Source organism: Taudactylus pleione, unplaced genomic scaffold (assembly GCF_031769625.1).
Source record: "Taudactylus pleione unplaced genomic scaffold, aTauple2 ptg000529l, whole genome shotgun sequence".
In the NCBI taxonomy this organism is placed as follows: Eukaryota; Metazoa; Chordata; class Amphibia; order Anura; family Myobatrachidae; genus Taudactylus; species Taudactylus pleione.
This window is the reverse complement of record NW_028284931.1, coordinates 2,723,028-2,749,051: the sequence shown is the minus strand read 5'-3', so window position 1 is coordinate 2,749,051 and position 26,024 is coordinate 2,723,028. Positions and strand designations below refer to the sequence as shown.

At 44.4% G+C, this 26,024-nt stretch overlaps 1 protein-coding gene across 1 annotated transcript in view; it reads left to right on the top strand.

Moving 5' to 3' along the window:
- UNC13A (unc-13 homolog A) overlaps positions 1-26,024 on the top strand; it is a 239,759-nt gene that overhangs the window by 50,131 nt on the left and 163,604 nt on the right. The window contains exons 2-8 of the mRNA XM_088450825.1: positions 919-948; positions 7,657-7,756; positions 7,840-7,957; positions 13,949-14,072; positions 22,366-22,439; positions 23,162-23,216; positions 24,133-24,168. Coding sequence (XP_088306951.1) covers positions 919-948; positions 7,657-7,756; positions 7,840-7,957; positions 13,949-14,072; positions 22,366-22,439; positions 23,162-23,216; positions 24,133-24,168 — 537 coding nt within the window. The remainder of the gene's footprint in view (positions 1-918; positions 949-7,656; positions 7,757-7,839; positions 7,958-13,948; positions 14,073-22,365; positions 22,440-23,161; positions 23,217-24,132; positions 24,169-26,024) is intronic.

Here is a 26,024-nt window from a genome sequence, read left to right as displayed (position 1 = left end):
ATTTTTATTATTATGATCATCATCATTTATATGGCACCACTAGGGGTCCACAGCGCCTTTCAATGTACAAAAAAACAGAAACAGTTTGATCAAAACAAGGAAAAAGTGACGTCCATTGGAGGACATGGACGTGGGTTATAAACATTTTTTATACGTGGTGCAGAATAGTATTCAGGAGTATTTTTTCCACAAAATAAGTTATCCCAGCAAATTTGGGGTACTTGAAAATGGGAGTCAGCATATTTAAAAGTTGCCAAAGTTAAGTTGAAAAAATTATGAAAAATCCACCTGCCGCAAGCACCTGCAATGAAAAAAACACTTGGGGCATACTTGCTAGTTTTTAACTTTGTCCCCCAACATTTTTTTTTTAGCTCCCAAATTCAAAGTAATTTTTTGACACAGTTTACCTTTGGGGGACTGTCTGAAGGCTGCACGGGGGTTTCCGCAACGTTGCACCCCAAAACCCCAATTCTACACTTTTTTCCGCCTCCTATTCATAGGCGAAACTTTTCCGCCTATTACATTGCATTGACTTTCAAATTGCATACTGAGAAAAACCAAAACAGGCGAAAATGACGTCATCGGCGAAAAGTTTCCCCCCAAAACACGCGGAAACGGCTTTTCGCCTCAAATTTTATAGGGGCCTTAGGAAATAAGCCCCAATGTGTTAAACAAGAATTACAGATATATTTGAACTTTTGTCCCTCCATTAGCAATTTACATAGAACACTATATAACTATAAGGTTTTTAGAATATACAGTGAGTAAATGAAAAGGAAGCAATGTTAAAACAAAAATAAACATGCTAGATGCTAAGTAATTTACAGTAAATACATTGTATACATCTTATTTTAACAGGACCAAATTTTTAGGGCATGTCCTTCCTTTGATTTCATTTTTATCTCTCTCTTTTCGCAGTGAAAAAGGCTAAATTTGATGGCCCTCAAGGTAAGAAGAGAGTTTGTGTGCATATTCGTTTGTGTGTGCGCGCGTCTGTGTGCGAGTATGTTTGTGTATTTCATTTCTGCAAAGTAAAAAAATATAAACTATTCTGTGTTTTTCCACTGTTAGTCAGATCTTTAATGTAATGCTGGGTATACACTAGACAATTATAGACAATTGTACTCTGTGTGCTGTCAACCGGTTTGTTAAAATATTGATCGGTCGAACATGCCGGATCGTCTATTTCACATTAGCCTCTGCATGCACCTATTGGTGAGTTCGAAAAAATTGCTTGATGCATGCAAGGACCATGTTTTGCAATCCAACTGCATGCACAGTAGGCTAAAATTTGTGTGATGTGTCCATTTTCACAATTGCCTCTGACTCAGGGGCCTATTCATCAACACTAAAATAAAGTTTTTAAGGACATTTTCCTTAAATAACGTTATTTTGGTATTCATGAACAGACTTAGCACAGGAGATATCACAGATATCTCCTTGCTAAGTTCCCCTGCGTTAATTTCCACACTCCCCATACATTAGTATGGGGATGTGGAAATTGTGGTATTCATCAAATTCTGAAAATTATGAATTTTCGGAATTTGATGCAGTTACTATTCGCCACTGTGAGGTGGCGAATAGCAGAATCGACTTACCTGTATCCGCGTGTGCAGGTCCCCCGACGAGTCCCTCCGGCGCTCTGCTCCGTCCTCAGGCTTCGGAGGCTGGTCGGACATGTGTGCTCCCCAGCAGAGCACAAGAAAGTTTAGAAAAAGAAAAAAAAAGTTTCTGTAGGCAGTGCTGTGCATGCGCTGGTTTTACAGATGTAACAGCGCATGCGCAGCACTGTTTCCAGATGCGATAAGGTAGTGTAGGCAGGGAAAAGTATCTATTTCCCGAAAAGCTGTCATCGCAAAAATGACATCTTTTCGGAATAGATACTTATGGAGAGGTGGTATGATGAATTCCACCTATAATTAGGTAGAACTCCATGCGAGTTCTAAACCTAATTATCTCCATCGAATTTTTAGGTTTAATGAATAGACCCCTCATTCTCTTAAAATCCAAATAACCTTAATTTCATGGATGATAAGTAAGTTGCCAACAAGTCAATTCAAGATTCTAACTAATTTGATGATTTGTCTGATTTCTGATTGATCAATAAAATATTCTGTGATTTTTAAAATAATTAATATTGCTTTTAATTAAACTTTCAAGTAGATGTAATATCTTAATTTCCTACACACTTTTTTTTGTTATGTTTATCTTATAGTTTACTTATCCTTGGGCAAGCATCATGTACAATTTGTTAAACACTGGTTTTACAAGCCTCAATTGGCATAGACGCATATATATATATTAGGGGTGTGCACCGGCCACTTTTCGTGTTTTGTGTTTTGGTTTTGGATCTGGATCTTTCTTCGTGTTTTGGATCTGGATTGGTTTTGCCAAAACCACCCTTCCGTGTTTTGGGTTCTGGGTTTTGTGTTTTGGATCTGTATTTTTTTTAAAAAAAGCATAAAAACAGCTAAAATCACAGAATTTGTAGGTTTTTCTGCTCCTATGCTATTATTAACCTCAATAACCTTAATTTCCACTCATTTCCAGTCTATTCTGAACACCTCACACCTCACAATAGTGTTTTTATGTCCAAAAGGTTGCACCGAGGTAGCTGGATGACTATGCTAAGCGACACGAGTGGGCGGCACAAACACGTGACCCATCTAGGAGTGACACTGCAGTGGCAGACAGGATGGCAGTTAGAAAAACTAGGCCCCAAACTGTACATAATGCAAAGAAAAAAAAGAGGTGCAAGATGGAATTGTCCTTGGGCCCTCCCACCCACCCTTATGTTGTATAAACAGGACATGCACACTTTAACAAATCAATCATTTCAGCGCCAGGGTCTGCCACACAACTGTGGCTGAAATGATTGGTTCGTTTGGGCCCCCACAAAACAAGCTGGCAATTAATGTGTCCCTGCACAAACTGGCTCTACGGAGGCAAGATGTCATCCTCATCCTCCTCATCCACCGAATCCTCACCCTCTTCAGTGTGTACATCCTCATCCTCACAAAGTATTAACTCGTCTCCACTTGAATCCACCACCACAGGTCCCTCTGTACCTTCTGGAGGCTGGTCTCCCTGGAAGAGCTGATAATTCATTTTGATGAACATCATCTTCTCCACATTCTGTGGAAGCAACCTCCTACGCCTTTCGCTGACAAGGTTCCCGGCTGCACTAAACACTCTTTCGGAGTACACACTGGAGGGGGGGCAACTCAGGAAAAATAGAGCCAGTTTGTACAGAGGCCTCCAAATTGCCTCTTTTTCCTGCCAGTACAGGTATGGACTGTCTGACATGCCTACTTGGATGCTGTCACCGATGTAATCCTCCACCATTCTGTCAATGGTGACAGTATCATATGCAGTGACAGTAGACATGTCAGAAATTGTTGCCAGGTCCTTCAGTCCGGACCAGATGTCCAAACTTGGTCCTGCCTGCCCTGCATCACCGCCAGCGGGTTGCTTATGGTACCTAAGTTTTTTCCTGGCAGCCCCAGTTGCGGGAGAAAATGAAGAAGGAGCCGTTGACGTGTCACGTTTCTCTTCAGCTGACAGTGTGTTCACCAGCAGGTCTTTGCACCTCTGCAGGCTTGTGTCGGCCGGAAAGAGAGACACCACATAGGCTTTAAACCTATGATCGAGCACGGTGGCCAAAATGTAGTGGTCTGATTTCAACAGATTGACCACCCTGGAATCCTGGCAAAGCGAATGAAGGGCTTCATCCACAAGTCCCACATGCCGAGCGGAATCGCTCCGTCTTAGCTCCTCCTTCACTTTCTCCAGCTGCTTCTGCAAAAGCCTGATGAGGGGAATGACCTGACTCAAGCTGGCAGTGTCTGAACTGACTTCACGTGTGGCAAGTTCGAAGGGCTGGAGAACCTTGCACAACACGGAAATCATTCTCCACTGCGCTTGAGTCAGGTGCATACCCCCTCCTTTGCCTATGTCATAGGTGGATGTATAGGCTTGTATGGCCTTTTGCTGCTTCTCCTTCCTCTGAAGCATATAGAGGGTTGAGTTCCACCGCGTCACAACCTCTTGCTTCAGGTGATGGCGGGGCAGGTTCAAGAGTGTTTGCTGGCGCTCCAGTCTTTGGCACGCAGTGGCTGAATGGCGAAAGTGGCCAGAAATTTTTCGGGCCACCCAAAGCGTCTCCTGCACGCCCCTGTCGCTTTTCAGAAAATTCTGCACCACCAAGTTTATTGTGTGAGCAAAACATGGGACGTGCTGGAATTTGCCCAGATGTAATGCCCGCACAATATTGGTGGCGTTGTCAGATATCACAAATCCACAGGAGAGTCTAAGTGGGGTAAGCCACTGGGCGATGATTTCCCTCAGTTTCTCTAAGAGGTTGTCGGCGGTGTGCCTCTTACTGAAACCGGTGATACACAGCGTAGCCTGCCTTGTAACGAGCTGGCGTTTCTGAGATGCTGCTACTGGTGACGCTGCTGCTGTTGCTGCGTAAGGTGATACATCTACCCAGTGGGCTGTCACAGTCATATAGTCCTTAGTCTGCCCTGTTCCACTTGTCCACATGTCCGTGGTTAAGTGGACATTGTGTACAACGGCATTTTTCAGGACACTGAGGACACTTTTCTGACGTTTCTGTACAGTCTCGGTATCGCCTGCCTAGTGAAGTGGAATCTAGACGGGATTTGGAACCGGGGACACACTACCTCCATCAATTGTCTAAATCCCACTGCACTAATGGCGGATACTGGACGCACGTCTAACACCAACATAGCAGTCAAGGCCTCAGTTATACGTTTTGCTTCAGGATGACTGCTGTCGTACTTCATCCTCCTCGCTAAGGACTGTTGGAGGGTCAATTGTTTAGTAAAAGTAGTGGTGTTCCTACTTCCTCTCTGGGATGATGAACGACTCCCAGCAGCAGCAACAGCAGCAGCGGCAGCAGTAGGCGTAGCAATGCAGGATCCTCCGGAGGAATCCCGGATAGGAGAGTCAGTCATGCCAGTGACATGGCCTGCAGGACTACTTCTGATCCTGACTAAGGAGGAAATTGACGAGGAGGGAGTTGACGGTGTGGTTTGCAGGCGCTTGGATACAACAGGACAACGGGATTTAGGTGTCCCTGGACTGCTTACGGTCTTAGCCAAAGTTTCTGAACTTGACAGTAACTTTTTATGAACGCGCTGCAGGTGCCGTATAAGGGAGGATGTTCCTAGGTGGTTGACGTCCCTACCCCTACTTTTTTCACCTTTACATATGGTACATATGGCAAGACAGTTGTTGTCCGGATTTGGATAGAAATATTGCCAGACCAAAGAGGTGGAATGTTTGGTCTTCTGCCCAGGCATGACCGTGATGGGCTTTTTCATCCCACGGACAACAACTGTCTCCCCCGGAGCCTGATTTAAACAAACCACATCACCATCAGAATCCTCCTCGCCAACTTCCTCCTCAGCGCCAGCTACACCAGTATCCTCATCCTGTTGTACTTCAACAGTGACATCTTCAATTCGCATATCAGCAAGTGGACTGTGGGTGCTCATTTCAGCACTTGCAGGGGGCGTGCAAATGGTGGAAAGAGCCACCTCTTCCCGTCCAGTGCTGGGAAGGTCAGGCATCGCAACCACCACCACACTTGGACTCTCCTTGGGGATTTGTGATATCTTCTTAGAAAGCACAGTTCTTCGCTGTGCTTTTGCCAGCTTAACTCTTTTGATTTTTTTAGTGGGAGGAGGGCTTCCATCGTCATGTGAAGCTGAACCACTAGTCATGAACATACTAGGGATCGACCTTAGCCGTTCCTTGCCACTCCGTGTCGTAAATGGCATATTGGCAAGTTTACGTTTTTCTACAGCTGATTTAAATGTCTTTTTCAAGGTCATTTTCCTGAACTTTGCCATTTGGGATTGTATGTGCCCTCTACTATGACATTGGGCATCGGCCTTGGCAGACGACGTTGATGGCATGTTATCGTCTATGTCATGACTAGTGGCAGCAGCTTCAGCACTAGGAGGAAGTGGTTCTTGATCTTTCTCTATTTTATTTTTATCGGAGAAAGTTTGGTCCTCCATTTATGTTATATCGATTTGATATATACGTGCGGCTAAACACAGAAAATAATTTTTTTTTTGGTTTGGACTGGAGTGTACTTTGGGGGTTACAGCACCCTTTAACGGTCAAGCCAGCCGGCCCTTTACTTATGACACAGGCGCACGCTTGGCACTACTTTGTTGATGCACGTGCGGCTACTGCGCACACAATTCACAAACACAGAAAATAATTTTTTTTTTTGGTTTGGACTGGAGTGTACTTTCGGGGGTTACAGCACCCTTAACGGTCAAGCCAGCCGGCCCTTTACTTATGACACAGGCGCACGCTTGGCACTACTTTGTTGATGCACGTGCGGCTACTGCACACACAATTCACAAACACAGAAAATAATTTTTTTTTTGGTTTGGACTGGAGTGTACATTGGGGGTTACAGCACCCTTTAACGGTCAAGCCAGCCGGCCCTTTACTTATGACACAGGCGCACGCTTGGCACTACTTTGTTGATGCACGTGCGGCTACTGCGCACACAATTCACAAACACAGAAAATAATTTTTTTTTTGGTTTGGACTGGAGTGTACTTTCGGGGGTTACAGCACCCTTTAACGGTCAAGCCAGCCGGCCCTTTACTTATGACACAGGCGCACGCTTGGCACTACTTTGTTGATGCACGTGCGGCTACTGCGCACACAATTCACAAACACAGAAAATAATTTTTTTTTTGGTTTGGACTGGAGTGTACTTTCGGGGGTTACAGCACCCTTAACGGTCAAGCCAGCCGGCCCTTTACTTATGACACAGGCGCACGCTTGGCACTACTTTGTTGATGCACGTGCGGCTACTGCGCACACAATTCACAAACACAGAAAATAATTTTTTTTTTGGTTTGGACTGGAGTGTACTTTGGGGGTTACAGCACCCTTTAACGGTCAAGCCAGCCGGCCCTTTACTTATGACACAGGCGCACGCTTGGCACTACTTTGTTGATGCACGTGCGGCTACTGCGCACACAATTCACAAACACAGAAAATATATTATTTTTATAGCACTTGGGGGGAGCACCCCTGATGGACAGAGCACCCCCTGGACAACACTACAGCACCCCTTTAGGACTGGGACACTGCACAGGACTTTGGAGTGGACACAGCCCCTATGGAGAACTGACTGCACAACACAGTCCAGCCAGCCCCTATGGACTTTGAAGTAGTGGACACAGCCCCTATTAACAACAGCAGCACAGCACAACACAGCCAGCCCCTATGGACTTTGAAGTAGTGGACAACAGCAGCACTACACTACACTACACAGCCCTAACTCCCACCCTCCCTCTTCACTGTCCACAGCCGAGTGAGAAAATGGCGCCGACGCGGGTACCTTATATAGGATCCAAATCCCGCGAGACTCGGAAGGCGGGATGATGACGTTTTGCCTCGATTTCAGATCCGAGTCAGGCGGGAAAAGTCGAGCCTGACTCGGATCGGACTCGGATCGGGGGGGCTCGGATTTCAGAAATCCGAACCCGCTCACCCCTAATATATATATTATATATATATTTTTTTTTAAATTAAATACAGAGTTTCATAATTAGATTGCCTGAATAAACCTGGTATTTGTTTGCTTCTTGACAGAGAAGTTTAATGCCTATGTAACCCTAAAAGTACAAAATGTGAAGAGCACAACCATTGCAGTAAGAGGCAACCTGCCTTGCTGGGAGCAAGACTTCATGTTGTGAGTAAAAGGGAGTGAGTGGGTTGGCCATTACAAGAGCCACAATCGTTCCTGTCACAATTTAAAGTTATCTTCTTTTGCAGTGAGATTAGCAGACTGGACCTTGGACTCACAGTGGAAGTCTGGAATAAAGGATTGATTTGGGACACCATGGTGGGAACTGTATGGATCCCATTAAGAACCATCCGACAGTCTAATGAGGTAATGATCATGGAAACATAGAAATAAATACAAAATGGTCACCATCAATAATGTACCTGATACCAGTTCCATAAACACATTTGACATCTTGTTTACCACTACTGTGTCTAACTTTTTACTCAGCACACACTTACGTTCCCTAGACACAGTACGATGTAGGCAACGATACTATCTCGTTAACGATTTCCTTTGAACTCTTCCCCGGCAGCTCACCGGCACTCCAGGACACGATGTGACACAAGATCTATCGGGCATGAACTAATGATTTGCATATCATCAGATCGTGCGCGATAGCAGACAGATGCTTGCACGGATCAGTGAGACCAATGATACAAGCATCTGTCACAGATGCACACATGGATCAGTGCAATCCGTACTACAAGTATCTTTGTAAGATCCGTCCGTGCATCTGTGTTAAAAAAATGAATAAAGAGTGGAAAAAAAACGGCGTCGCCCCCCCCCCTTCCCAAAAGCACGACCAGCCCCGAGCTTTTCACAGCCGGTCTTGGTTGTGAAAATACAGGGGACAAATTACGTAGGAGTCCCCTGTATTATCCATAACCAGCACCAAGCTTTTTCTAGTGGAGGAGTAATGCCACAGGCAGGGGAACCATTTCACCGGGTCCCCCGACCAAAGCATTACTACTGACCGCTAGTCAGCTCAGGCTAGGCATCCCTGAGGAGGTGGGGACCCCCCAATAAAGGGGAACCCCTCTCAAGGGCACCCCAGACCTGGGCTGATAGCCCAGGGCTATCCTTGGCACCAGGGCCGGCCCTAGACCACATTTTTTGGTAAGCGAGTATATTTTTTGGCGCCCCCTATGCAGTGCCTCTTTTACAGTGCCACCGGTAGTGGTAACCCCCTGTGCAGTGGGCCGTGTGCAGTAGTATTCCCCTTATATAGTACCCCCAGTAGTAGCCCCCCTTGTAGTGCCCCCAGTAGTAATCTCCCCCTTGTAGTGCCCCCAGTAGTATTTCCCCCCCTTGTAGTGCCCCCAGTAGTATTCCCCCCCTTGTAGTGCCCCCAGTAGTAGCCCCCCCGTGTAGTGCCCCCAGTAGTAGTCCCCCCCTTGTAGTGCCCCCAATAGTAGCCCCCCTTGTGGTGCCCCCAGTAGTAATCCCCCCTTGTGGTGCCCCCAGTAGTAATCCACCTCCCCCCGCCCGCAGTAGAAACGTAATAAAAAAATACAAAAAAAACCCACTTACCTGAAACCCGCTCCTGCTCCTGGTCCCGGCGCCGATATCAGCTCCTCCGTCCGCCGCTTTGCATTATGGGAGTGACATCATGACATCACTCCCATTACCCACTGCGGGAGCCGGAAGATGTCCGGCTCTGGCAGTGGGAGCAGCAGCCGATGAGAGTCTGTCTGACTCTCATCAGCTGCTAAAACAAACACACAGCTGCCGGCTCCGGCGGCTGTGTGTTTGTGCTGTGTAGTGCTGACCGAACTCCGTCCGGTCAGCGCTACACACGCGGTGCAGCTGTGTCACAGAGACACAGACTGCCTGCGGCCCGCATGGTACGCAGCTGAGGCGCCCTTCACTATGTGGTGCCCTACGCAGCTGCGTACCATGTGTAAAGGGAGAACTGGCCCTGCCCGGCACCCGTGGAAAGGTGTAGCGTGGTACAATTGATAGAAGTAAAAATATTATCTTTTGCAGTGGAACTACAGGTCCCAGCAAGCCTCCCCCGCATGCTGGTACTTGGAGTACCACAAGTACCAGCATGCAGGGCATTACGGGCCCGCTGGTACCTATAGTTCCACTGCAAATAAATATTAAAACAAACACAGTACACACACACCGTGAAAGTACAAGTTTATTAAAACATACATGCACACACATGCACACTCACACTCCCTATCACTCATACTCACCTAGTATCCCTGTAGCCATTCGTGTCCACTTCTCCAAGTAGTAATCTGTGGGTACCTGTAAAAATATAATACCATACTCACCTCCTCCTCTTTGTTCCATGTAGGCATCCCAGATCTTGGCAAAACAATAAAATGAAAATAAACGGACCACTGAACACAGTACTTCCCGAATGATGGATCAGCGGCGGGATTTCACTATAGAAATCCCGGTGCTGAGTGCTCATTGGCTGAGAGAGGCGAGCCTTCCGTCTCTCAGCCAATGAGCGGTTCTCGTCATTGACTTCAATGGTGAGAACCGCTAAGGTAACTTAATGATCCGTGCGTGCATATGTGTCTTGATGCATGCATCAGGGATCTCCCTGATCTGTGCATGCAGCATCTTGCTGATCCGAACAACATATCGTTCAGGCATAAACACTGAACGATATGCCGCCGGATCGTGAACAAGATCTTCAAATCTTTTCTGCAGCAGGAAAGATCTGACGACACGATTAAGTGCGGGTCAGTAAGTGCGGGTCGTAAGCTCGCGTTGATTAAGTCCACTTAATCAGCGGGTATGCGTATCGTCATCGCTATCGTGAGTGGACGCTCACGATGTGCAAATATTACACACGATCTGTCATTCCGATTCGTCGAAAACGGCCAGATCGTGCATAATATCTTACCGTGTGTGGACACCTTTAAAGTGGACCCCCATTTCCTCCAGTCACAATGCATTGAAGATGTCTGTTTATTCATATTCTTTTACAGCACTTTTGTCGTGTCTATCAGTCTTGCCTACTTCTTTGATAACTGCATGTTTTTCATGTGTCATATGTATGGATCATCTGTTATGCTCAATATGTGCAATTCATTGAAAAATGGTTCACTTACAATAGGCTGTAACTCTTCGACATTTTATATGATTTTGTGTCAATCAGTAAATGTACTTTGATATTCAATATTTCAGTGGTTCTCAAACTCGGTCCTCAGGACCCCACACATTTCACTTTTTCCAGCTCACCCAGTCGGTGCACAGGTGTAGTCATTACTTACTGACACATTTTAAAAGATTCACTGGTGGAGCTAATTATTTCACTTGTGATTCTATAAGGATACTTGGAAAAGAAGACTGTTTGGGGTCCTGAGGACCAAGTTTGAGAACCTGTGCAATATTATATTAAAATATAGAAATACAATTTATTGGTGCATTTAAGTAATATTAACAAAACAGCATGCAAGTCAAAATAATCAATTATACGTTAATACTCAGCTTTTAAATGTGAAGGTCTTTAAATATATCATTCACATCTGCAAATCATCTGAGGAGGACCCGTCAGCGAATGATGCCTAGAATCGATAGTCAATCATATCGCAGAAGAACTAAACACATAGCTCTCTGTCTTAGTTGAGCCCCAATTAAACAGAGGGAAGACCCCTATTCATATATGCTAAAGTTTCTGCTTTCAAACCTATTTTTTATGATCATGTTCTGACTGATATTTGGCCCATAGTGCTTAGTATACCCACTCTGGTACAGACAACACCATGTTTATCTTCAAGGTTTGTTAGCAATTCTGTTACACAAAACAAAGGGGGTCATTCAGACCCACTCGCGAGCGGCAGTACGCTCGCAAGTGGGTCGATGTTCCCCACTGCGCATGCGCACGACGGAGGGAGCTCCGTCGTGCGCATGCGCGAGACCCGACGAGCGAAGGACTTTCCTTCGCTCGGAGTGTCTCATCAAAGGGGGCGTGCTGTCGATGGTGACTGACCGCACGCCCCCTTTGGTGGGCGTGCCGGGGGCTTGCCTGCCAAACGGAGGCGTTCCCAAGGGAACGCCTACCGTCTGAAGCCGGCCCCACTGACATCACTAGTGATGTCAGTGGGAGTGATTTTGGCTCTGATAGAGCCAAAATCACTCCTGGCCTTGCGGTTGAGAAACTCAACCGCAGGCTTTTACTCGCAGTTCCGATGGTCGCGATGGTCAAGACCATCGCGACCATCATTTTGCACGCTCGTATATGCTGTGGGTGGTGACCCACAGCTATACGAGCATCCAGGAGGACGCTCCATATTAATGGAGGTGGGCCCTGATTCAGAGCGAGCGCTCTGGTCAGAGCGTCCGCCTCTGAATCAGGGCCAAAGTCTGTAAGGTCTGTGTACAAACTCCTTCTCAGGACCTCAGGTGTTAAAACTGCATATAGAAATCATTTTTAATCATTGGTGACATACTGTAGGCCTTAAGCAATTTGGTTACTTTGACCAGCAAACAATGACAGCAAGTCATTATATACTGTATATTATATGAGAAGTTTCATTTTCCACTCTAGTCTCAATACATCAAATTTTCTACCTCAAACTTTACAGAAAACCTCTAATATTTGCTCTACTCTTTGGGCTCTATTTACTACAATCCGCATTGAATGCGGATTGTAGTGTGATATTACCGAGTGAATTCGCATTGCGAATTCAGGCAATATCACAGGGATTTACTATAAATCCCTTGCAGGGACAGAGCTTGCGATAAAGCTCTGTCCCTGCGGATCCCATCCGCACTCTAGTCGCTGTATTTTCGGAAAAAATACCGCGACTAAGAGCCCGCGCATGCGCCGACCGACCACCGCTACTACCCCCCCACCGGCGCTAAGCCCCGCCCCCGGTGCTAAGCCCCGCCCCCCGCGATCACGGACCCCCGATACTCCCCCTCCCTTCATTACACTTACCTGCACCTCCTGGCCTCCGGTGATCTTCTCCAGGCTTCCCGATCAGGTGATCTCCCATACTGCACTGGGGCCCGATCACCTGATGACCGGGCCCCAGTGCACTATGGGAGACCAGCTGACCGGAGAGTAGCCATCACTGGAGGCCCGATCACCGGTCCCTGGATTCAGGTAAGTAAAAAAAAAAAATGTTTAATTTTTTTTTTCTTTTTTTTACAGTAATCAGCTTGCGGTCTGCTTAGACCACATAGCTGATTACTGGTACCGGCTCCCGCCTCTGCTCTCCCCGTTAGAGCAGAGTGGGAGCCCGGTAACCGGGGGAGACCCTGGATAACGCCACCTCCAGGTGGCGTTATTATCACAGGGCTTCCCCCGATATTTTTTTACAATTTATTTTTAGTAACTGTGGTCGGATCACATTTCCCATTACAATTATGGGAAATACGATCTGCTTTACTAAAAATAAGTGATATTGGGGGTTGGAGTAGAATTTTACTAATTCTACTCCAATTGCCCTGTAATAACTATAGGTGAAACTAAAATAATGTGAAAAGGGTGTGAAAACACCCTTTTTCACTTTATTTTAGTAAAAATAATGTTAATAAATAGAGCCCTTTCGGTGGATTAAAAATCTAAAAATGTTTTTTTTTTTTTTTCTTTTATTGTTTAGGTTGTTTACTTTCATTTTCTCCCTCTCTATTTTATATCTTTCTATTTTCTATTACATGATATACAGAGTAATTCACCATCAACTGTGATAATGTATATTGTGATCATACTTTAATGTAGGGCCCTTATAAACAGGTAGCTGGTCAGAATTCTGTGACGGATTGTGTAATGATCGGGAACCATATCTGCAATGATCACAATAAAAGTTTGCTTAGAAATCAAACTTTTAATAGCATGCACCCTTCTCTACCTTCACAGTCATGTTAGCTTTTCATTCAATAAAATTACCCTTATTGAAATTGGACCATTAGATAATATTTAAGTAATTGTTTTAGCTGTTAGTTTAGTTATTAGCTTAGTTACAGGAAATGTAACCATTGCTCTTGACACCATAATTACTCAAACTTTGCAAAAAGCATATATAGCGGCTCTGCTACTACCTGTATATTTGGGACATTTTGTAGAACTGCACTAGTTGCATAAAAGTTACTCTGGAAAGAATTTTGGAAAAGTGTATTCTGTGGTTATGCCCACTAATCTGATATAATGCCCAGAAAATTAAAATATATTTTATAAAAGTAAGCTACAAAAGACAGCTCCCTTTTTTATAGCAGTAAAAAGCTATAATCAGATTGCACAGGGGCTGCAGGGCTGATGAATAGATCAGAATACAACATTTATCTATTGAAATGGAGAGACAAGATCCATTCATCTTTTACTTCCCAAACTTTAATTGTTCACAGGAAGGTCCAGGAGAATGGCTGACTCTCGACTCGCAGGTTATCATGACAGATAATGAGATCTGTGGAACCAAAGATCCGACCTTTCACCGCATCTTGCTTGACACACGATTTGAACTTCCACTAGGTAATAAATAAATGAATGCTGGACATGATAACATAACTTAACAGTTTCTGAATCAACGCCACATGAATATGAGCTGCACATTTACAATATGCTAGCTGCTAGTTTCAGAAAACTATCCTCGTAGATCCTTATCATTCCTATGAAACCCCCCTCACCAACTCCCTTCTCTACTTTATGTCACAATTATGCCTTGCAAAATACAACTGGCTTCAGGTCTTAATAGTTTAAAATCAAACATTAATCTTCCAAAACATGCAATAGGGGTCCATGGGAACGTCAGTAGGAAGGACAACAAGTAACATAGAAGGACTACACGGATGTGCGGGATGTAGTCTGGATCCCGACAGTCTAAATGCAGACCGCCGGCTTCCAGACTGCTTTATCCCGACTAGGGACGAATGACAGGCATCTAAATGTAGACGCCTATAATTTGCCCGACGTCGGGAGACCGGCGCCCGGCATCCCGATCGAGTGGATGCCTGGCACTGCAGCATGGGCTAGGGGGAGGGAGGGTTAGGGTTAGGCACACCCGGGGGGAGGTCAGGATTAGACACCCCCCGGGGGACTTAGGTTTAGGCAGCGGGGAAGGGGGGGTTAGGTTTAGGTACTTAGAGGAGGTTAGGGTTAGGCACAGGAGGGGAGGTTAGGGTTAGGCACCCCTAAGGAGGGTTAGGGGGGTTAGGTTAGTAAATACTTTCCTTTAGGACGATAAGGATTTCCTCCTTTGTCGGGCAGCCACTGTCGGGAATTGAACCGCCGACCATGCGGCCAGCGGTAATACATATCACAACCGGATGTGCTGCTCAAGATCACATTATGCAGTATATATTGTCATAATGTATACTACAGGGGAAGAACTATGGGAGACAATGGAGGCACCTGCCGCCGGGCTCCAGCTCTGAAGGGGCACCTCCTCCATTGTCCATAACATATTCATCCCACTTATGACTGAAACTATGTACCCGGAGTGTATCTCCACGGCCACCCAATACATGGCACCACATCCCAGCACCTGAGAAGCCACCATACAGGGGGGGGGGGAAGGGAAGGGGCAATTATTATAACTTGTCTCCGGGCAACTGGGATGAACTTACACCACAGGTATACTATTTTTATATATAAATAGCAGCACTAAAATAATGAACAGAATTTGTCATTTGGAGAAGCTGTCTTTAATACAATTAAATAGTATGGGAAAAACTCAGCAGAACGTAGGGACACTACAATCATGCGGAAAGGTTCCTACCCTCAACCACCCCATACCTGAAGTCACAGTCTCATGTAACTATCCCCACTTATCCTATTCATTCTAATGCATCAGGATTCGCAATAATGGGAAAATAAGTAGCAGAGTTATAGATTTTGTGTATAAAAAATAGGACTGTATTGGGGAAAACATGAGAGTCCTAGCCAACAGGGGATATGAAGGACTTTAGCTTTAGGGCTTTGACAACCCCCCCATTCTTCAAATTATTATTTTTGAAAAAGTAGAGACTACTGGTTTACAATAAAAAATGCTGTATGGAACACACTGTGTAGCTGTCATTTTTAATAGAGACAAATATGTTGAATTTTTAGGGGGTTGATTTTTTTTTGCAAGCCACTGTATATATATAATAGGGACTCATATATGACAACATGACAGACAAATGACATAAAGATTGCTAATGAGATTGATAAATGAAAAAAAAAGTATTTACTACTGGTGTTACTATGCTTTCGCTAATTTGCTGTAGTATTTGTTTATAACTATCCTTATTTGCTTATTCAGTAAGTTGGTGGCTGGGATGCATCATTGCAGATATTGTGGTCAAACCTCTGAAAATGGGGCTTGGATGCAGTGGGTAATGCCATCTTTAGATGGTGTTGCCCAATAGAAGCCTGTGGGCTTCTATTCGTAAATCCCCAGAGAGGGATCCAATCAGATTGCTCCCACCGCCCCCATCGGCGCCCACATCACTTGACGCATGCACAGAAGAACTTATGGGTCATAAACCCGGCAGTCCTTCTATTGGAAAGGATAGCTCTTATCGGGAGATACGATTATTTTATGCTTGCGAACAGTGGCGGGATGCATCGCATTCAAAATGTGATGGGTCATGCATCCCACCCAGTGTGCTTTCTGGGCCTACAGATTTTAAAGGAATTGTAACAATGAAATTTAACGTTCACACATTTTTCCCAGAGATAATTCTCACATGCCGTGGCTACCAGAACAGTGGCTGCTTTGCTCAGATACACTGTCAACAACTGTTGAGGGAATTGCCATTTTCAAAATGTAGCACTCAGAGTTCTGCCATCGGCAAGTGCGTGTACACTTGCCGATACCAGGAATGACGGCGTGACAGCAGCGGAATGCAGCCTGGCCCTGCTGACGATATCGCCTGTCGGACCTGTATGCCAGCCACACCACACATTGGCTGAGTACACATCGTTAAGTGTGTACCCAGCATAAGTTTGAGTTTCCAACGTGAAGACTCCAGGGTTCCATGTATGAGACTTCGGAAGTCCTGTTAAGTCTCACTCTCCTGTTGCTTTATTTACCTTGAATGCCAGCCAATGCCGCATGAATAAAGTACAAATGCTATCAATACTAAATTTTGTGCACCATTTGGAGCTGATTTCATTGTAGATGAATTTAAATGAGATTAAAAATAATTTGGATAAACAGGTTTATCCTGAGATTAATTTAGTATTAAACTAAATAGGGACATAATATGGCACTTTGTCTTTCATGTCATCAATATTATCCTGTCCAAAATTACCTGTAGACACATTTTGTCTCCTGTGGGATTGTTGCCAGGAGCTGATTGGGCCACTGGGAGAATGGGGAACTTGGCGCTGAGTTGTACCCCTCTCTTACCAGAGCCCCGCACCCCACACAGTGAAAGCATTGGAGCCATGCTCAGGGCACTACCAATCACTGAGCTGTGCCTGCATCCTCGCTCTAGTAGTGACAGGCAGTCTGCATTGGCTCAGTGTACTACGCACACTGACCACTCAGGCTGCTGGGGTAGGGGGGACGGGCATGGTGGCATGTCAGGAGGAGTGGCTGCAACACTGCTGACCTGCTTTCTCTGATATTTACTTATCGCTGTGACTGTAAAGTAAGGAGGGTGATAGAGGAGAGGAGGCACTGGAGTGCGAGGGAATGAGCAGGGTGAGGAAGAAGAGGAGGCGCTGTAGTGTGAGGGAAGGAGCATGGTAATGGGGAAGAGGCGCTGGAGTGTGAGGGAAGGAGCAGGGTGATGGAGAAGAGGCGCTGGAGTGTGAGGGAAGGAGCAGGGTGATGGAGAAGAGGTGCTGGAGTGCGAGGGAAGGAGCAGGGTGATGGAGAAGAGGTGCTGGAGTGTGCGGGAAGGAGCAGGGTAATGGGGAAGAGGCGCTGGAGTGTGAGAGAAGGAGCAGGGTGATGGAGAAGAGGAGAGGCTGAAGTGTGAGAGAAGGAGCAGGGTGATGGAGTAGACAGGCTGAAGTGTGAGGGAAGGAGCAGAGTGATGGAGAAGAGGGGAGGCTGAAGTGTGAGAGAAGGAGCAGGGTGATGGAGAAAAGAGGCTGAAGTGTGAGGGAAGGAGCAGAGTGATGGAGAAGAGGGGAGACTGAAGTGTGAGAGAAGGAGCAGGGTGATGGAGAAAAGAGGCTGAAGTGTGAGGGAAGGAGCAGAGTGATGGAGAAGAGGAGAGGCTGAAGTGTGAGAGAAGGAGCAGGGTGATGGAGAAGAGGAGAGGCTCAAGTGTGAGAGAAGGAGCAGGGTGATGGAGAAGAGGCTGAAGTGTGAGAGAAGTAGCAGGGTGATGGAGAAGAGGCTGAAGTGTGAGAGAAGTAGCAGGGTGATGGAGAAAAGAGGCTGAAGTGTGAGGGAAGGAGCAGAGTGATGGAGAAGAGGAGAGGCTGAAGTGTGAGAGAAGGAGCAGGGTGATGGAGAAAAGAGGCTGAAGTGTGAGAGAAGTAGCAGGGTGATGGAGAAAAGAGGCTGAAGTGTGAGAGAAGGAGCAGGGTGATGGAGAAGAGGCTGAAGTGTGAGAGAAGGAGCAGGGTGATGGAGAAGAGGCTGAAGTGTGAGAGAAGTAGCAGGGTGATGGAGAAAAGAGGCTGAAGTGTGAGGGAAGGAGCAGAGTGATGGAGAAGAGGCTGAAGTGTGAGAGAAGGAGCAGGGTGATGGAGAAGAGGCTGAAGTGTGAGAGAAGGAGCAGGGTGATGGAGAAAAGAGGCTGAAGTGTGAGAGAAGTAGCAGGGTGATGGAGAAAAGAGGCTGAAGTGTGAGAGAAGGAGCAGGGTGATGGAGAAGAGGCTGAAGTGTGAGGGAAGGAGCAGAGTGATGGAGAAGAGGCTGAAGTGTGAGAGAAGGAGCAGGGTGATGGAGAAAAGAGGCTGAAGTGTGAGAGAAGTAGCAGGGTGATGGAGAAAAGAGGCTGAAGTGTGAGAGAAGGAGCAGGGTGATGGAGAAGAGGAGAGGCTGAAGTGTGAGAGAAGGAGCACGGTGATGGAGAAGAGGCTGAAGTGTGAGAGAAGTAGCAGGGTGATGGAGAAGAGGGGAGACTGAAGTGTGACAGAAGGAGCAGAGTGATGGAGAAGAGGAGAGGCTGAAGTGTGAGAGAAGTAGCAGTGTGATGGAGAAAAGAGGCTGAAGTGTGAGAGAAGGAGCAGGGTGATGGAGAAGAGGCTGAAGTGTGAGAGAAGGAGCAGGGTGATGGAGAAGAGGCTGAAGTGTGAGAGAAGTAGCAGGGTGATGGAGAAAAGAGGCTGAAGTGTGAGGGAAGGAGCAGAGTGATGGAGAAGAGGCTGAAGTGTGAGAGAAGGAGCAGGGTGATGGAGAAGAGGCTGAAGTGTGAGAGAAGGAGCAGGGTGATGGAGAAAAGAGGCTGAAGTGTGAGAAGTAGCAGGGTGATGGAGAAAAGAGGCTGAAGTGTGAGAGAAGGAGCAGGGTGATGGAGAAGAGGCTGAAGTGTGAGGGAAGGAGCAGAGTGATGGAGAAGAGGCTGAAGTGTGAGAGAAGGAGCAGGGTGATGGAGAAAAGAGGCTGAAGTGTGAGAGAAGTAGCAGGGTGATGGAGAAAAGAGGCTGAAGTGTGAGAGAAGGAGCAGGGTGATGGAGAAGAGGAGAGGCTGAAGTGTGAGAGAAGGAGCAGGGTGATGGAGAAGAGGCTGAAGTGTGAGAGAAGTAGCAGGGTGATGGAGAAGAGGGGAGACTGAAGTGTGACAGAAGGAGCAGAGTGATGAAGAAGAGGAGAGGCTCAAGTGTGAGAGAAGTAGCAGGGTGATGGAGAAAAGAGGCTGAAGTGTGAGAGATGGAGCAGGGTGATGGAGAAGAGGCTGAAGTGTGAGAGAAGGAGCAGGGTGATGGAGAAGAGGCTGAAGTGTGAGAGAAGTAGCAGGGTGATGGAGAAAAGAGGCTGAAGTGTGAGGGAAGGAGCAGAGTGATGGAGAAGAGGAGAGGCTGAAGTGTGAGAGAAGGAGCAGGGTGATGGAGAAAAGAGGCTGAAGTGTGAGAGAAGTAGCAGGGTGATGGAGAAAAGAGGCTGAAGTGTGAGAGAAGGAGCAGGGTGATGGAGAAGAGGAGAGGCTGAAGTGTGAGAGAAGGAGCAGGGTGATGGAGAAGAGGCTGAAGTGTGAGAGAAGTAGCAGGGTGATGGAGAAGAGGGGAGACTGAAGTGTGACAGAAGGAGCAGGGTGATGGAGAAGAGGAGAGGCTCAAGTGTGAGAGAAGGAGCAGGGTGATGGAGAAGACGAGTGGCTGAAGTGTGAGAGAAGGAGCAGGGTGATGAATGAGACTTATGCCTAGCATGCCAGGACTTGCATGTGTGCCAACCCTCCCTATTGGTGCATAGCCTGACAATCATGGGCAACTTTGAGATGCACCCAGTGTAGTGGCACCTTAGCATTGACAGAAATCAGTGTAGAGGAGCTGGAAGGGAGCAGTCAATAGCACTGTAAAGAAGATGCAGGGCACATAGGACAGAGTTTAACGTTAAGACTAATAATAATAAGTATGATCTTGCACTGGCTTCAAAAGCTGGTGTTTTAGGGTAGATTGGAGTGTGTGTGTCGCAGGGCTATAGAGTTCATGGTATTGTTAGTAGAATGGACACTTATGATCTTAGCCACTCATATCAGCATTATGTTAATTACTTTTCCAATATTTTATCTAAATCACACAATTATCATACATATAAGGGGTGCTAAAATCTATATTCGCTTACCAAAAAATTTAGGCTTGGGCCGGCCCTGCCAACCAGTATATTTTTGGTGTCTTGGAGGAAACAGGAGTACCCGGAGGAAACCCATGCAAGCACATGGAGAATATACAAGCTCCACACAGTTAGGGCCATAGTGGGAATCGAACCCACGACCTCAGTGCTGCGAGGCAGTAATGCTAATCATTACACCATCTGTGCTTTTTTGCAATTTTTTAAGTAAATACACGTTATTCTCAATACAACATAATAGAACGTACCAGGAGACTGCACTAATCAATTTGATACAGTGCATCCGGAAAGTATTCACAAAGCTTAACTTTTTCCACATTTTGTCATGTTAGAGTCTTATTCCAAAATGGAATAAATTCATTTTTGCAATACCCCATAATGACAAATTCTACATACAATACCCCATAATGACATAGTGTAAAAAGTTTTTTGAGATTTTTGCAAATTTAATAAAAAAAAACCACTAAGAAATCACATGTACATAAGTATCACGGCCTTTGCCATGAAGCTCAAAATTGAGCTCAGGTGCATCCTGTTTCCACCGATCATCCTTGAGATGTTCCTACAGCTTAATTGTGGTAAATTCAGTTGACTGGACAATATTTTGAAAGGCATAACACCCGTCTATATAAGGTCCCACTCTTGACAGTGCATGTCAGTGCACAAATAAAGCATGAAGTCCAAGGAATTGTCTGTAGACCTCCGAGACAGGATTGTTTCGAGGCACAAATCTGGGGAAGGGTACAGAAAAATGTCTGCTGCTTTGAAGGTCCCAATGAGCACAGTGGCCTCTATCATCCGTAAATGGAAGAAGTTCGGAACCACCAGGAGTCTTCCTAGTCTTCCTATAGTTGGCCGTCCGTCTAAACTGAGTGACCGGGGAAGAAGGGCCCTAGTCAGGGAGGTGACCAAGAACCCGATGGTCACTCTGTCAGAGCTACAGCATTCCTCTGTGGAGAGAGGAGAACCTTCCAGAAGGACTACCATCTCTGCAGCAATCCACCAATCAGGCCTGTATATTAGAGCGGCCAGATGGAAGCCACTCCTTAGTAAAAAGCACATGGCAGCCCACCTGGAGTTTGCCAAAAGCCACCTGAAGGACTCTCAGGTCTGATGAGACAAAGATTGATCTCTTTGGCGTGAATGCCAGGCATTATGTTTAGAGCAAACCAGGCACCGCTTATCACCAGGTCAATACCATCCCTACAGTGAAGCATGGTGGACATCCTGGATGAAAACCTGCTCCAGAGTGCTCTTGACCTCAGACTGGGGCGACAGTTCATCTTTCAGCAGGACAACGACCCTAAGCACACAGCCAAAATATCAGTAGTGGCTTCAGGACTACTCTGTGAATGTCCTTGAGTGGCCCAGCCAGAGCCGTAACTTGAATCCGATTGAACATCTCTGGAGAGATCTGAAAATGGCTGTGCACCGACGCTTCCCATCCAACCTGATGGAGCTTGAGGTGCTGCAAAGAGGAATGGGCAAAACTGCCCAAAGATAGGTGTGCCAAGCTTGTGGCATCATATTCAAAAAGACTTGAGGCTGTAAATGCTTTCAAAGGTTCATCAACAAAGTATTGAGCAAATGTTGTGAATACTTATGTACGTGTGATTTCTTTGTTTTTTTTTTATTATTAAATTTGCGAAAATCTCAAAAAAACTTTTTACATGTTGTCATTATGGGGTATTGTGTGTAGAATTTTAATGACAAAAATAAATTTATTCCATTTTGGAATACGGCTGTAACATAACAAAATGTGGAAAAAGTGAAACGTGAATACTTTCTGGATGTACTGTATGCAACACTAGCAAAATGCAGAATGTCTTCATATATTTGTTTCCATTCATTGTTAAGTGGTAACTGATTGTATAACTGATTTTTATTGTAGTGACATAATTTCATACTGTACTAGCATTGATAAATTATTAAAATATCCCAATTAAGTCACCGAAATGAAGTTGCCACTGATAAGGCCATTTTTGCTCATTGACAATTCATGTAAGCATACTGCAAGTAGTTGAGAACTGCAAAGAGAAGACTCCATGTAATTAATTGTCACTGTAAAAAATATATATTTTCCTTTAGATATTCCAGAAGAGGAAGCTCGATACTGGGCTAAGAAACTTGAGCAGTTGAATGCGATGCGAGATCAGGATGACGTGAGTAATAAAATAATATACTGACTGCAGATATAAGGACAGGCTTGGACAATGTTGTGTTTGAATCTATTCTGATATGATCTCCTAATTAAAATATTAACTCCAAATAAAAGTTAACTAAAGACAGTTATAGACGTTGTTGTTTAAAAGCAGTTCAGTATGTAGAGATAGATTTAAACCTAACACACACTAATCTTGGCTGTGACACACACTAATCTTGGCTCAGCAAACATATATATATATATATATATATATATATATATGTATATATACAGGGTGGTCCATGCAAAGGACACTGGATTGTAATTTCCTTACTCATTCCCTTTTTATAAGGGTGTTTCCACAATAATGGACCACCCTGTAGTAATCCAGTGTCTGGTAGTCATGTGACACATCAAAAAGATGCAGAATTTCATAAGAAAAACAATGGTGTACTTTGTTTTATCGTTTCTTTATTTAGTCTCGAGTTTTAACTGAGTTTTCTTTTGCTGATACTGACATTAATGACAATGACAACTCGAGAATTAATACAGATACATTAAAACGAAGAACTTCATTGTTTTTCTTATGAAATTTTGTATCTATTTGATATGTCACATGACTATCTTCCCAATTAAAGTTGTACTTATTAGTTTATTTAGAGAGTTATATTCCAATGTTCAAAAAGTGCTAGCAGGGTGCCCTTTGGTAAATAAAATGAAATGCAATTTTATTATTTCCAGTATGTGTTTCAAGAAGAGCAGGAGAATCCGCTTCCTGTCCATGGTTCTCAATGCTGTACGTATAATTTCTCTATGTACGTTTTTGTCATTGCAATGTAAAATGTACACTGTGCCATCTACCTCCCCGTACAAGAAGGCATTACTTACAGTAATTACTGTACTATAAAGCACCATGGTAAAAAAGCATTCCATGTCACACATGTCAATGGCCACGTATATATATAGGATACTCAGGTTTTGAAGATTTAACCTTCAAAATTATTGTAATTTATAATGTATGTAGTTTTGATAATCTGTGGAGAGAAACTGAGAAATAATTATACTTAACCAGAGGCCATCCTTCTTGGTGCCATTCATGAATTGGAGAGAATATGTTATAATCTTAGGAGCTAATATAATCAGATTTGTTTTGCAGCTCCATTTGGGAACTGTAGTCCATTCTTTTTTGCAGACAATATATGGTAATTAGCCGATTCTATTGCTTGGAGAGTTGTGTAGGGCTGACTATTGTCTTCCATCTTACTTGGCTATTTCTCAGAGTAGCTGGGATTTACAGTCACTCACTCTTAGAAATAAAGGGAAACATTCATAAGAGTTCATTATCTTCTACATATTCCTGCACACAGCGACATCCTTAGTTATGTATGTCATTAATAATAAAATGTTTTTGAAAATCATGGTTTTGACGTGTCCACGTTAAGAAAAGCAATGTTATATGGTTCCATCCTATTGTCCCATAATGTGATGCAGTAAAGTGTGGCAGATGGATACAGCTCTACTCTGGGAACAGTGGAGGTTTTAGCTGCTGAACCTACTGCTCTGCTTGTTGGAGGGGTGAGATAAAAAGCTGAAAACAAAATGTATTTTTTTATTTACATTATGCAATTGCAATTCTGTTTGCTGTTTAATTCTTAACTAGAACTTTAATGGATTTGGTTAACACCCCTTACGTCTGACTCTATTCTATTTAGGTAACTGGAATTACTTTGGCTGGGGAGAGCAGCCAAGTAAGTATGAAGTATTCCCCTCATCCTCACAAATACCAGTATATCCCTTAATAATGTTCTTTGACTATGATTTCACCTGTATGCATCTAGTAAACATGCATGCTTACATACTCCTGTAACAGCAAGCAGATAATGGGGCCAATGCAGATCTGAACTTTCTCTGCAGCAGAGCGCCTGCATCTACAGACTGAGTTGTGTGCAACTGCGGCCTTTGCAGAGTTGTGCATAAGCAAAAAGAAATCCTTGTGCCTATTGCTAATGATGACGGATACCACACTGATGGTATGGATAGAGGTGGTGTGGTCGCATAGCTCTGCATATGGGCAAATATCTCTGCTTTTCTCTTTGCATGCAGCTCAGCAGCTGACTTGTGTTCACCTCTGCATCAGCACCAATGTGTGCAGTCCAACAATTATGTGGGATGGAGAATGGTGCTGCAATTGTCCTATACTTCCAAAGCAATGTACTTATTTTTGCATATTACTATTATATTTGTAGTGCACCAACAACAGCTGTCACTGATAAAATATATATACAAAATTTCAAGCAAATCCAGCACAAAAGGACCTAGATTTAATAGAGAAAGCCAATATGGGGTGTAATGTATGATCAAATATGTGATATAAAAAATGTTTGTGTTAAACTCATCTGATATAGGTGTTTTCATAACATGTGATAATTATATGCATGTTCCCCGTGGGCTCCTCAGATCCAGAACATGCCAATATAAGTGAAATAAATAAATAAATAAAATAATATACTAGTGAGTAAACTGTGTAGTGACAAATCTTTAGCTGACGCTCACCTGATCTAGGTAAGAACTTGAAGCCAGCTTTATAATGGCTTTGTGCAGAGAAATTCCGTCTTTGTAAGGGAAAATAAACCACAGTGAAGAAATTATCAAAAAGACTTATTAGGATAAATTTAGTATGTATTTGGCAAACCGGTGACTTGACGGGTCCACTCACCTACAATAGATCTTGGTAAAGGCTTTCTAATTACGGTAAACAAAATGTGGATATACTGATAAAAATCCTTTAATTCTACCAATGAAATACCCAAATGGTGGAATACAGTACATCCTAAAAATGGTCATAAATAAGAAGATGTTATGTTGTTTTTCAATATTAGTAATGTCTCAATGAGAGTAAAACTTCCAATATGCCACTTTGACTCATCTCCCATGTGAACTGCTTGCTTCATGGGGAATGACTGATGTTTGGGTGTAATTTGTGAATATGACCTAAACAAGTACAACAGCTGGGCTTGGCTTTGTACATCCTATTAGGGTTATGCGATAGAAAAGAAAAGGCCTATACTTACATTATATCATTACAGATGATCACTCAGTGAATACATGTTATTCATGTGGAAAGTATTTAGCGGGCCATACATCTACGTGCTGATTCCCCGGTGCTGATCTGATGTGCCTGTCAGCGATCCAATCCGCCAAAAGGCGGACTCTGGACTCTGATGATCGGCGATTTGTCGGGGGTTAGGTAAGATCAGGATGGTAAAAATCCAAGACTTGCCAATTACGAATTTTTGGGTCAGACTTGGAATCAGTAAATTAAGGATTTCCAACATGTATGTGATGTATGGGCCTCATTAGACTGAGACCTGTAGTTCAGTAAATAAATATTTTTCCTACAAATGTAAAAGCATATACAGGCTGAGGTGGGTCCACTAATGTGTGAAAGGGGTTTATATCTTCACAGGGCTATATCATTTCCATGTAAAAAGGGGTTTGTATCTAACGCAATGATGACTACTTCCACAAGTGTAGGAACGGTGCAACCACTTAGATGCAAACACCCCTGAATACAACTCTGTGGCCTCCGTGAGTGCAATTCTGA